At 39.1% G+C, this 14200-nt stretch overlaps 1 protein-coding gene across 1 annotated transcript in view; it reads right to left on the reverse strand.

Annotated features, from left to right (window-relative positions):
- RYR2 (ryanodine receptor 2) overlaps positions 1 to 14200 on the reverse strand; it is a 558936-nt gene that overhangs the window by 268989 nt on the left and 275747 nt on the right. The window contains exons 12-14 of the mRNA XM_054584705.1: positions 12126 to 12290; positions 4131 to 4252; positions 1460 to 1643 (exon numbers count right to left, since the gene is read on the reverse strand). Coding sequence (XP_054440680.1) covers positions 1460 to 1643; positions 4131 to 4252; positions 12126 to 12290 — 471 coding nt within the window. The remainder of the gene's footprint in view (positions 1 to 1459; positions 1644 to 4130; positions 4253 to 12125; positions 12291 to 14200) is intronic.

Consider the following 14200-nt stretch of genomic DNA (forward strand, 5'->3'; position numbering starts at 1 on the left):
CCTATGCTAATAAACTTCCATCTGTTCTCTAGTAAATCTGTCCTCAGTGCATCAATCTGCAGGACCCGAGCCACTGAACTCATGACTAGCAGAGGAAAATATTTTTCTCCCTCTCCTCTGTGAGCAGATCCTTACTCTCAGGAGTGGCATCGGCATCATCATCACCAATTTGATATAAAATTGAAGACCTTATAGTTAAAGGAAAGCTCATGAAAATCTATCTTCAAATCAAATAAAAATTTCACTAAGATCTGTCTAAATTTGAAATTATGTTTTTATTGCTAGATGAATATTGTGAAAATGAGGCAAAGCATATGAAAGGGAGAGCTATAAAAAAATGACTAATCAAATTAATTTATTTCACACCAAGAATTTAAGAGACACCATGGACCTAAGAATGTTTCTAGTCCCCATCCAGATTGTCTTATGTGAGAATTTTTTTTAAAAAAAGAAAAATTAATACAAATCAATCACTCAAATGTTCACACCCCAAGACTTCGTTTCGATTTGCTAGACGTCAAGTAGATGCAGTACACCCTAAGTATTTGGCGTACTCAGAGGGAAAAGATCCCAGTAAACCGCTGCCTGCTGTTGGTTTCGGTTCACGTTGACGTTTCCTGTGCTTTCAGGTCACCGTGGTCTCTGCATGGGCCAATTCTTTGTACACACTAAAAAGGCCTTAAAAATTAATGTCAGTTTCAGAGACTTCTCATGGAAACTTACAAACAGCTTTAAAACTAGAAGAACATAGACTTAGGGATCACAGGAACTCAGCAATGCCCTCTACCCTTTCTTAGATTTCTACTCAGAGAAATTCACTGGTCCACGTGCAGGGGCAGTAGAATGAAGGGGTGGCTGGCCCAGCTGGCGACTTCCCCTCAGCTCAGATGACCTCCCACTCAAACGCTGGAGCAGACCATCTGAAGGGTGACGCTGCCCTCAGGCCTATACCAAGCAGCCCTTCTGTTATCCTGCCGTAATGGACAGCACTTGAGCCCTTTGGGGCAGCAGATGTTTCGTGACATTAAACCAGGCACAGAAACTTAACCTAAGCAAAAGGAAGGAGTGGGGCCACTGTGTCCAGGCTGGGGCTCTGCCCCTGGGCAACCCCTCTCCCACGGCTTCCGTCCCCAACACTAGCTCCCGGTGCTCCCACAGCAACTCCGAGGAACCCAAAGGAGCTGCTGCACAGTTAGAACCCTCGCGCCTTCCAGACCTGCAGGCGCTTACCCGCGCAAGAGCCCGCTGCATGCGACGACTGGGAAGCAAGAACAGTGGGCACGTGCACACTCGGTGTGAAAGGAGGGCCGAGGGGACTGTGGAAGACCGTGTCCCCTGGGGGGCCTGGCATGCTCGCTACCTGCTGACGGGCACGGCAGAGCTGTAGGCTCTCCAGACCTGGGACCCAGGCCTGCTCTCCCAGGAGGCCACAGAGCCGTGAGGCGCTGTAGAAGCTCACCTCCTCCTGGAAGAGGTTCTGCCGGTTCTTCAAGGCCCTCAGTCTGTTCTGCTTGTCCTCGTGGTCCAGGTGCTCGTCAGGTGGGTGCAGGTAGCCGATCAGGTCCCGCAGGCTTAGGCTGACAGACTCGATGGGCAAGTCCCCGGGGGCAGCCCTCGCCTTCCTGCTGAGAGCGTCCAGGCCCCTGAAAGCAACAGCATCCGTCTCTCTAGGCAGAGACCCGCAAGCTCACGCACCACTGTAGGTGACAGACGGCTTAAAGCTTTGCTCCCTCCCGACACCACTGTGGAAGGGACACACAAGAGCAGTTCTGGATCCCCTCAAGCGACAATTTTTTCAAATGAGAAACCATGTATTCTTTTATGCATACACACTGTTATAGTAAAAACGCCAGAATCAAGAGGAATCTGTCTAGAGAAAAACCTGAAGGGCTCGGACAACCACTGCCTGCAAATCCAAGGGTCTAAATATTGAGAAACCATCCAATTTTCCTTATAAAACACTGCGTTCTTTACGGTTGAAGATGCAACTTCCCAGATTGATACTTCTGACATTTTCTTCTGTTTTGTTTTGTTTGGGGACAAGGAACTGTTAACTGTTCCGTTAATATTCACTGCCTTTCTTTTTAATTTCTGCCTGTTTAAAAACATTTTAATGATGTTCACTCACAAAATTCACTTATTAATCAGGAAACAATATAGTAAATGCTATTCTTTTACCTGAAAGAATTGTAACAGATAAATAACATGAACTTATTTTTATAAACACAGGCAAAACAAGCATGTATTTTATGTTAATAACTTTAAAAGACTTTAACCAGACTTAAAACACACACAAAAAAGAAATTATATCATGTTGCATTTTCTAACCTTTGAAGAAAAACATTAGTGGCATGTAAGTAAATGTGTTAATTTGTTGAGCTTTATAAGATTCTAAATTTTAAAATTCAAAGCTTTGAATGTTTCTGTAAAGAACTTCAATCATTTATAAATAAAAATTACTACAAAATAAAAAGTCTATTGAAAAATAATCGACACCAAAAAGAATGAGAGAATGTTTATATTATACTTGATATAGTAATACTTATATTAGTTATGACAAAAGGTAACACATAAAAATATACTTCCATTCCTGCTCTCTGTATCAGCAAAAATGTATGGCAATACTTTATTCCAAGGAAATGTCTCTGGCTGATTATCTGACTAGAATGGAAATCACATTTTAGAAAACAATAAAAGCCTTATAAATGAGAATTCACTCATCTTCAAACTCTACAATGCTAAAAATCATTATTTAAAATGTATCACTGTTTACACAAAGTTACTAATAATTTTGGAATATTTGACTTCAGCCTCATAAATAATACAAATAGTAAATGCATGATTATTCTAAAATTCCAAAGCATTTACATAAATGACATTCGCCTATTATTCCATACTGTTATCATGTCCCTATGAGTTTTCTATGCCCCAAAAGCAATGGAAATGACTTTGCAGAAGAAATTATATCTCTCCTTTTAAAATGAAAATTCATACACAACGAAAATAATTCTGTTCTAAACATTTTATTCTATTAACTCATAACTATATTTGAATCATAAATATATTTATGTATAACATAGCCAAACTCAAGTCTCATCATAATGAACTGAACGAACTCACAAGGGATTCAAATATAACATCTACACTTGCAGACCTAAAGAGAAACAACAGTAAATGCCAGTTTCTAAGTCATTATCTAGAGCCTCCCTGCTATTAGAGACATACCCACTCTGTTACTTTCTTGGAGAAGCCTCTTACCAGACAAATGCTATCTAAGCCTCCAAAATTATTAATCATGCTATGTTCTAGAACCTCTAAACAAAACGTGGGTTATTGAGGAAACTGTTATTAAAATAAGCAATTTAAAATTCTTTTCCAAACCAATAGATTAGGAAAATATTTGCAATTTATATATGATGACAGAATATTTAAGTCTAACAACACAAGCTCACAGTAACCTAATAAAGTATTAACAAATAATAGGGTAAATCACAAGAAAAATGAAAAAATTTAGTCAGCAAATATGGAATATACCCATTTTCGCAATTCTCACATAAATGCAAACTTAAACAACAGCTCTAAGTATAAATATATCTGTGTACACACACACACACACACACAAAATTTTCCATCAAACTGATGAAGTTTAAAGAGATACATGATATTCAGCACAGGCCACAGTTTATATTGGTATAACATTACCAGAAACACTTTGTCCACATGCGTGAGCTGGTTTGTAGATATGCAATTTTTCCATTATTAGGGGGGTAAACTTAGTCATTACAAGATTCACTGAGTGTTTCAATACAGTTCAAAAATCACAAAGTATTACCCTTAGGGCACAAGGCAAGTAAATAGGCCCAGCATAAGGGTGTGTCACAGAATGCTCCTGACCTTTAGCTCCTGACAACAAGTGGCAGTAGCAATTTCTAAAAGCTCATTTCTTTTTAGAAGTTCATTTCAAAGGAGGCATAAAGTCACCTAACTGGCACTTTCTAATGTGTTCTGCTGAACTTGCAAACTGTGTGAGACTTAATCACAAGAGTATATTTTAAAATTCTTTATTTGTAAATCCAATAATAAAACTGAGGTAGAATGTCAAACAGCCGCCAGAACAAAGGAAAACGCACCTTATAAACCTGCTGAAGAGGAAGCCCGAGCTGCGGATGACCCGTGCTGTCCGCGACTCCTCGTGCTGCGACCGGGACAGGCTGATGCCGTCATCCATGTGGCCCTCGTGGTGCATGATGGCCTGCGAGGAAGCAGGGGTGGCCCCGTCACACCCAGCATCTCCTCTCCAAACAGCGGAAGGAGATGCGCACTTCCAAGGTGACAGCAACAAACAGAAGCAAGACAGGGGAAGGGCACTGGAAAACTGTTGTGTATAAGGTTAAACGATTCGCGCAGGTCCCTCGACAACCTAGCCATTCAATATGTTCATTCGGTTACTGTTTTAAAGAATGGATCAGTTATTATACTGAGCTGATTAAAACAAACACCAGTGTTTTCAAATTTCATGTTCAGTAACTGACCCACATCTAATGAACTCTGATCGAAGCTATGAAGGAAATCATTCAGGGATACCACATACACAATAGTTTTGAACACAGACTAGCTAATTAGTAAGTGTTCAGCAATGTTTCCAAGGCAACTAAGTTCTTTTAAAAATGCATTTTTATTTTATTAGTTCTCTGTTAAGTATTTTGTTTTTAAACTTAGGAAAATATAACATGAGGAGAGATAATGTGCAAAAATCTCCAGTGAAGAGCTGAATGACTGTCACAAAGTGAACACTGTGGACACAACACTCAGAGCAAGGAAGAGAATGCTGCAGCACGTTCCACTCTCCCTAGAGCTCCCGGCTTCCTACCCCTCTCCTCGCAATGGCCCCCACTTTCTGACCTTTAGAAGCAACCGTCAGCATGCACCATACACTAGGCTCCGTTTGTGCCCAGCTTCCTTCACTCAACACTCACAGCAAGAGAGCTGAGACGTCTGACCAGGTGTGCTGAATTAAAATTAGGAAGGACTAAAATTACAGACTAGCTAGAAGGCAATACAACATGGGACGTCTCATACCTGAGCAGCGAGAGACAGAGAGAACTGTATTCAAAGGCAATTATGGAGCCTTAAATGCCTCAGTGGCAAAGGGGAAAAAAAATGACTAAAATGAAAAAAAACATATTCTTGATTTTAAGACTAAAAAAGAAAAAGTTGAAAAGGAAATTAATGAAGATAAAAATAGGATTTAATAAACTATAAATCAAATAAAATGTTAGAAAGGATTTTTAAAGCCCAAAATTTGATTCCTTAGGAAGAGAGCAACCTCTCACAAATCAGGCTAAAAATGAAAGAGAACAAAAGCAAAAACAGAGAATAAGATATAAAATACAAAAGACACTACTTTTATAAAATTATAATAAACACTGTGTGGACTTCCATGGGGACAAAATACAATAAAGAATAAAAATACATGTAACTGAGTGTCCCACAGAAATGAGATGGTTTCCTAGCAAATCAAGACTCATTGAAAGGAGTCCTCCCACCTAAGTAGAACATCTGATGAGACCAGTTTATTTGAAAGAGATTGCAAAGGAAATTGAAGATCTACTGTTTCAAGGACCCTAGGACTAGATGGTTTCACAAGTGAGTTCCAATAAACCTTGAAAGAGCAGAGATTTTGAATGGGTTTCTTAACCGGAAGTCAGCAAACTGTAACGTATTGCCTGTTTTTGTAAAGGCTGTAAGCTAAAAATGGTTTTTACATTTAAATGGTTGGAAAACCAAGAAAATGTCATGACACATGAAAATTGTATGAAATTCAAATTTCAGTATCAATAAACAAAGATTAATTTCACCTGTAAATATATGTAATCATTCTAAATAAAATATGAATAGAATCTAGTAATATTTCAAAAGAATAATAAACTATGGCCAGATAGGGTTTAGTCCATGAATTTAAGGATTCTTGAATATCATGATGTCTATTAACTTATTTATCAACAAATTAAAGGACACCAAAACATTTTAATCTCCCTTTAATTGATAAAATAAAGCACTAATTCCTAATTTTTAAAAAAATCTACATAAAGTAGGCATAGCAAGAAACTACTAAAATATATAAGCTTCCTCAGTTGTCCATAGGACACAAGGTTTGACTTCTATGAAACAGGTGAAAATCCACGAGGAAACACGCTGATATGAACAACCAGAATCAATGAAAAGACAGCAAGCTGAGATAAAAAGTAAGCTGGGGAGATCATGGAACACTACAAAAAAGCCCAGATTTCAAAGGTACTACACAAACTAAAAGCACAGAACAGTACCAACAGAAACAAAATGAGTAATTTGGCACACACTTGGGAAGCAAAACGCAGAGACAAGGAAAGAAAGATGAGAATTCTGAAAGGGAAGAAGACCAGCGTGGGGAAGGGGCACCCACCATGTTCTGAGGGAGAAACTAGCGGAAGGGAAAAAAAACAGACCAAAGATGTATTTGAACAATTCTCCTCTCAGTTTTCAAAAGACCTAAGTGTACTGATTAAAAACCTAGGGTGACACATGCATTTAAAATGTATCACAGTATAAAAGTTACATATTCTAAACCCCCCAGTATGTTCTATGCATCACTCTGCAAACAATAAATTTATATTTCTTGAGCAAAATATGAATATTCACATTAAGTGGGACATATAAGAGCTATGGATAGTGATTCAGGTATTTTTTTAACTAACCAAGTTTTTATTCATATGAAACGACAACAGAAAAATAGTTTCAAACATGTAAAGGTTGGCAGAGATAGCACCAACATGCTTTTCTTTTTATTTATTATCCTAAACCGAGGACATTTTCTCATTGTTGAAAGAGAGAGAGAGAGAAAGACATCGAAGTGAGAGAAAAACAAATCGGTTGCCTTCTTGAACACACTCTGACCTAGGATCAAACCCTCAACCTAGGTGTGTGCCCTGACAGGGAATTGAACCTGTGAACTTTCAATCTACAGGACGATGCTCCAACCAAGGGAGCCACACAGGCCAGGGCAACAGGCTTTCCTTGGAAATTCAATTATTTGAAGACCTTAGCTAACTGGGAGAGCTGGCTAATTAGGGATCTAGACTGGGAAGTTCCGGTACCTCAGGACTGCACTGAGGTCCCCCCACAAAGACTGAGTACGTAGACAGCTCTAGAAGTAGCTGAATACAGATCAATTTACAGGAAAGGCTTTAACTAGATTCTCTCTTCTACAGCCTAGAAAGTCTGTTTCCCATGTTCCTTCACCAACTTAAACAAGACTGCTCAGCCTCTCAGCACCCATGTGAAATTTTTCTAAAAGGCAAGCTCTCTGTCGGCCCACAATGGAGAAGGCAGGTCCCGTGGTGGCTTTGACCCACGGTTAAGGGAGAAACAGTGAGAAACAGTAAGAACCTGGCGTTGCTGCCACGGACTGAAGAGTGAGATGAGGAGAGGAATCTGGTCTGTGGGGGTCAGGAGACTGGGGACCACAGGACGTGACACTCAGCCACACAGGGTCCCCGTGGCTGGGACAAGGGAGACCGAGGTAGAGGGACCGGAGAAGAAGAGGCTGTGTGAGCCCTGCCCCGGGAGTACTGGCGGCTGACCCAGGCGGGGACCGGCGGGCACAGGGAACTGACGCGAGGTTCACTGGGAAGGTGGGACTGCCCAGGCTCGGGGCTTCATGCGATTCAGCAGAATGAAATGAGGGAATCGTGGGAGCCTGGTACTTAGTTTCCATGCAACATATTTAAAAGACATATTAGAGTTTGGTTTAAAATGTTCGTATTTACAGTAAAAAAAAAAAAAACATTTTATTTGCAACTATTTAAACGTATAATTAAAAGTATATTATAGGGTATGTGATTTTAAAAATTCATTAAAGGGGTACATGAGCAGAAAAAAGGTAAAAGATGATTAAGTCTTTTTTTTTTTTTTTTTTGCATTTAAGTATTGTTGAATGGGGAAATAATCCCTGAAGAGTATCTAGTGATTATTCTGACTGAAATTCATTTCTAGCTTTTAAAAAATGTGCCTACATGTTACCACTTATATCTGTATTTCTCCCATAACCATATATCATATTTCAAACCTTTAATAAAAGCTGTAAGGGAAATGTGATATTAGACAAGAGTGCTTAATAAAGTGATATCTGAGAAAAAACCTTTTCCTTTGTTTACTCTTTCAGTTCTTTATGATTTGTGAACTCTATTTTGAACACTTACCTTTCTGGTAAATATTAATGTTTAACAGCGTGGAATGCAGTACGGAAAATCCAATAAAATCACTGTCAATACAGTAAAATAAAAAGCCCAGCAACAGAACTCAGCTCCAGCCCCACCAGTGACAACAGCATTTGTCCTTGAGGGGCAGTGACCTGGGGGAGATGTGGGGGCAGAAGACATTTCCAAAATACGTAGCTTTGAATTTTCCAGAGCCCACAGAGCTCTGGAAAATTTTTAAAGCTTTACCTTTTTAAAAAAGGTAAAATTATTTTAAATAATATACTTGATTTGACCTAATATATCTAAAATATTATTATTTCAACATATAATAAATATACAGACTTGTTAATGGGATGCTTTAAATTCTCTTTTTTTTCATTCTTTGTCTTCAACATTAAGAGTGTATTTTATACTTACATTTTATCTTGTTTTGGATACCGATCTATCATTGAAAACACTTGTTTCAGAATTCATGTCATTTACATAGTTGGAAAAGCATCTTCACATGCCTAAGTTGTTCCAAATGTGCATAAAAGTTTTCTAATAACTTACTCAAGTATAAATTTTCAAATTTAAATTAATTAAAATTAAACAAAACTAAAAATTCAGTACCTGTAGTGTTAGCCACATTCAAGCACAAAATAGCCACATGTGGATAACAGCAACTGATTTACACAGCACAGCCCTGGACCTAATTCCAAGTTTATGGGAATCGTAAGGACCCTAGGCAATGGGGACAAAATGGGCAAACACACCTGGAACATGGAGCAGTCTGTCACTGGCCTGGACTCAGTGGCATGGGACAAACGAAGGGAGGAACTATTCTAGATTAAAAGAGACTGAGGAGGCATAAAAATAAATACATGTATAAACCTTGATTGGATCTTGATTTAAAATAAGCTAAAAAAGACATTCTTGGAACAACAGAAATACGAACATGAACAGGACATTAGGTGATGTAATAGAATTATCATTATTAAGTATACGAGTGGTATTGTAGGGGTGTGTGTAGATGTGTGCATACATATACATACAACATACACATACACATACAGAGAGAGAGAGAGAAAACGAAGGAGAGACAGGTGCAAGGAAAGAAAGTAACTACTGCAACTATTCATTGTTGAATCTAATTCAAGGATACATGGATGTCTACTGATTAGTCTTCCAATTTTTTGCATGTTTGAAATCTTTCAAAATAAAGTATTTAGAAAAAAGATAAACATCGGCTAAATCTGATAGAAGATCCATGGCCAAATACCATATCAAAATGAAAATTTGCTTGGAAGCCCAATCAGATTCTCTTGCCACAATTTGGACCCTAGCTATTCACCTTCCAGATGCTAATGCCACATGTGTGGTCCCAAACTCTGCAATGCCCACACAACTGGAGACCAAGCAAACAGGTGCAGGTGGGGCCTCATCCACTCAACTGTTGCTACACTCTTGAAAATACATGTTTTCATTCAAGAAATACTGACTGCTCATCCACTCTCGTCCAGAGGCTGTGCTAGATGTTGAGGACACAGAAATAAAAGCTGAGATTCATGTGCCCACAGTCTAGCAAGAGAGGCAGATTATAAGTAAGTCACGATTATATACCTTTGTCGTGCCTTTTCCTTTTTGTCCCTCCTCCTCGACAGTGAACTAACTGAACTTCCCTTAACTCTCAGCTCTCTGGTTCCTGAAGACCTTAAAAAACAGCTTCAGCTCTTCAGATCCCAACACGGAACAATAGGACAATAGTCAGAGACATTTTGCCGAGTGAAAGAAGTGACATACCAAAGGGAGTGTGTGCATGGTTTCATTTGCATGAAGTTCTCCATCAGGGGAAACTAACCTATGGTGGGAAACGTCAAGAAAACAGGTGGCCCTGTGGAAGAGAGGGCAGAGATAACCCGGGAAGGCATGCTGGGCAATTTTCTGGGCAATAAGGAAATGTTCCATGCTATGATGTGTACGGGTCACACAAATGTGTCCACTTGTCAAACTGCACAGTTAATTTTTTTTGCATTTCAGTACATGTAAATTTTACCTGTAAAATTTGACCACAAGTAATGGTAATAACCCAGTGGGATGGGGTCTGTGGGAGAGGTGTCCCAGGATCTGATCCAACACTCTGAGGATGCTGAGGGATGCATTTATGCCCAACCCTATCAGAGCAGAAGCAGCCTCGAGCTCCGTTAAAATCGGCACTGGTCGCTCCAAACAGATAGCTAACCCTGAACGGCCTACGCTGGAATCTGTGTATGTTATGAGTAATAAGTCTATTAAAAATAAGTTTTGGTCCCATTGCAGAATTCCTTTCCAAGGTCTCACAGGTGTAGAAATAACATTTGTCTTGTTATTTGGTTCTGTGCACTGTGTTACATGATGGTGTAAAAATATGAAATGTGAACAGTTTAGTACTATGTACTTCCCCCAAGGGAACTCACAAACTAGGAGACACAGACATGTAGTCTAATAAATAAAACAGCACAGAGACTGTATATAAAATTTAACGAGGTATATACAAATATTATGAGACCACAAAGGAAGGTAGGTATAGGGGATGAGCTGAGAGTCAGGGAGAACTTCTAGGATCAATTTTTAACTTCATCTCTGGAGGATAGATAGGAAGTGGGTGGAGAAAATAAAGTTTAAATGGTATTTGAAACAGAGAAAACAGTGTATGCACAGGCACAGATGTATAAAAGTTATGTTTTGTTTGTTTGTTTTTGAGAGACTGCAAGGGATGTGCTGAGTCATGCTAGAGAAACCGGAAGACACCTAAGAATTAGCCAAAGGGCAAAGAACAGGGCAGGGAGGAGGCGAGAGGCAGACTGGAACTGTCACATCACAACCAAAAACATGGCCTTACAGAAAACATTTATCTGTAAAGACGTATGCACCACTGTGTTCACTGCAGCATTATTCACGGTGGCCAAGACATGGAGGCAACTGAAGTGTCCTTCGATAGAGGACTGGATAAAGAAGAGGTGGTGCATAAATACTCTGGAATACTACTCAGCCATAAGAAAAGATGAAATACTGCCACTTGTGACAACATGGATGGGTCTTGAGAATATCATGCTAAGCAAAAAAAGACAGAAAAAGTCAAGAACCATATGATTTCAATCATATGTGAGTTATAAAACTAAAAACAACAAATGAACAAACAAGACAAACAAAAACTCAGACACAGACAACAGTATGGTGGTTACCAGAGAGAAGGGTGGTGAGGGGGTTGTGAAGGGTAAAGGATGTCAAATGTATGGTGACAGAAGGAGATCTGACTTTGGGTGGTGAACACACCATGCAATATATAGGACATGTATCATAGAATTGTATACCTGAAACCTATATGATCTTACTAACCCATGTCACCCCAATAAATTTAGTAAAAAAGGAAAAAAAGAATATGGAAAGTGTGGTATAAGTTGTCTATTTATAAACATCAAAAATGATTAATCATTGATTTAAATCTGAAGTATAACAGTTATTTGCAAAGCTAGGCTCAAATAAAATTTATTTAATAAAACTATTAATTTCTATCTCCAAGAAATATAGTGTGGCCCTGTACGCAAAGAAAAGTCAGCACAGGACTTGGAAGTGAGAAGGCATGTGAGATGTACATTCTAGCAACACAGTCCGGCCGCAGCACGGAGGACGCAGTGGAGGAGGGAGACTAAGCAGGAATCCAGAAAGAAGTGTATTTCTGCACTTCACGTCTAAGTCAGAGACGTGACGTCCAGCCACGCTCGCCTCACACAACCAGCGCTTATCGTGGTGGACCTGACGGTTGGCGTGTCAGTAAGGAGCCCAGCTGGCTACCTGCCTCTGCCCTGTGTTTGGGTTCTGCAGGCCTGCGAGGCTCCTGCCGCACAGGGCACTCCTCTGCCATCTCACCTTACGCTGCGTCGCCCCCATTCGCACAGACTTCACGTCCACGGCCTGGTAGGTCAGCCACAGACCCGTGTTCACGTGCTGTATGTAGCAGACCGAGTCTCCGTACTTTATCTCAGAGGTCCCCATGCCGTCAACTTCTTTTCTCACCCCTGCGTCCAACTTTTCCTAAGGAGAGAGGAAAAAGAGACACGCAAGACTTTTTAAGTCAGTATAAAGTACTGCTTTATACTGAAAGAACTTGGCCCTATTGTAAGTATGTTCCTTTAAAACTTCAGCCCTCTGAAGTCCCATGAAATAATGGTTGACTATTTTATTCTAGCAGTTCAACCTCTACTGAAGAGTCAAGTAGAAAACTGTAAGTAACATATCCTTGAACTATTCACTGATAAAAAATTATTTTGCCATAACATCAAATTTTACATTGCTCAATGGCAAACTCCAAACCAGAGATCTTAAAATGAGTAGTTCCAGCTTCATATTCTTCCCAGTTAATTTTTTTCTTTATTGGTATTTAAGAACATAGGTTTGTGGGACAGAAAATCCAAGTTTGAGTCCAATCTCTGCCTCTGTGACTTAGGACAAGTTAATTACAACTTTTTAAGCCTCTGTTTTCTCTCCTGTAAATAAAACCAACAAAAGTATCTCCCCCACAGTATAAGAAAAATGAGATAATCTGTGGAAAGTTTTCAGCACAGTGTCTGGGATAAAGTAAACACTTAATTTTTAATGATTTTGACCATGAAAATGATGGCAGTGATGATTATGTTAACAAGGATGTTAACTGTTGACAATGATTTCTTTAGAACTATTCAAGACTACTGTAACTCAGCTTCCAGTACAGCAATTCCAGCTCAGACTCGCTCCGAAAGAGCCACTGGGCTGAACTCCCTCTGCCATGAAGCAATCGATGTTCTGGTATCAGCTAAATGTTTCTTTCAGATTGCTATATTAAAAAAAAAAGTTATTCTCACCCAAGGACCCTTCCCATTGCTTTAGAGAGAAAGGAAGAGGGGGATGAAGGGAGGAAAAGAATGGGGGGGGGGGGATGACAGGGACATCGATTGGTTGTCTTCTTGTACTTCTTGTATGTGCCCTGACCGGGAATCAGACTCGCGACACTTCGGTCCATGGGCGATGCTACAACCCGCGGAGCCCCACCGGTCAGGGCTCACATCCCTGTATTTTAATGCTTCCTCATTCAACATGGTCCCTTTTAATTTCCCTCCTGTGCTTCATCCTGACCTTCAGCAATTCACTGTCTTGAAGTTCTACACAGTCCTTAAAATAACAGGGAAAAAAAAAATCCAATATTCTTTTTGTTGCAATACTTCTTTTAGTGGTTTCTTATTCTCCTTGGCCAAATTTTCCTTGTTAAATTTACTTTAAGTTTCTTCTATGACTTTGGTTATTTGACTGTTGTCTGAAATTAGTAGTAGTCATATAATATTTTAACTATTACTGATCCTGTATAAGCTATAGTACATAATACTGTAACTATACTAATTTTGTATTAGCTCTACTACATCTAAATTAGGGGACTTTAGGCATTACCTTTTAAATTTTATCTTTCTTTTCAGTAAAATTCATGTCTGTCATACAAAAAGGAAAATTTAAGTAAAAAATTCTGTCATTTGAACACGCTAGTAGTAATAACTCAATTATTATAACCTTTCATCAGCAACTGAAAATTAAAATGAGTGACAATTCTTAAGGTCAAGGCTGTATAAGAAAATGAATACAATTATAAATTAAGTTGATTTAACCATTATGCAAATAATTTGAAACACTATTTCAAGTATCTGCAACACAAAAGAGAATAAAGCATTCCAATTGCATTTTATCAAACAAGATGAACAATTAATCTATTTATATCAACCCCCATCAATAGGAAAATTAAATCCTGTGGGAAAATATAACAATGTCATCTCCTCAGATTCTAACTTTTCCCCCTCTTTATCCAAGGAAATCAGTTGTAGTCTGTTTACAGCTTGTGGATTGTGTGTTGAAGGGTCACAATTACTAACTGTAAAGTTATGCTTTATTTGTTGTTTACTGAAGTGGTTCACATCGCTGTG

This window comes from Pteronotus mesoamericanus, unplaced genomic scaffold (assembly GCF_021234165.1).
Source record: "Pteronotus mesoamericanus isolate MK-2021 breed Mesoamerican mustached bat unplaced genomic scaffold, CSHL_Meso_final contig_120, whole genome shotgun sequence".
NCBI lineage: Eukaryota > Metazoa > Chordata > Mammalia > Chiroptera > Mormoopidae > Pteronotus > Pteronotus mesoamericanus.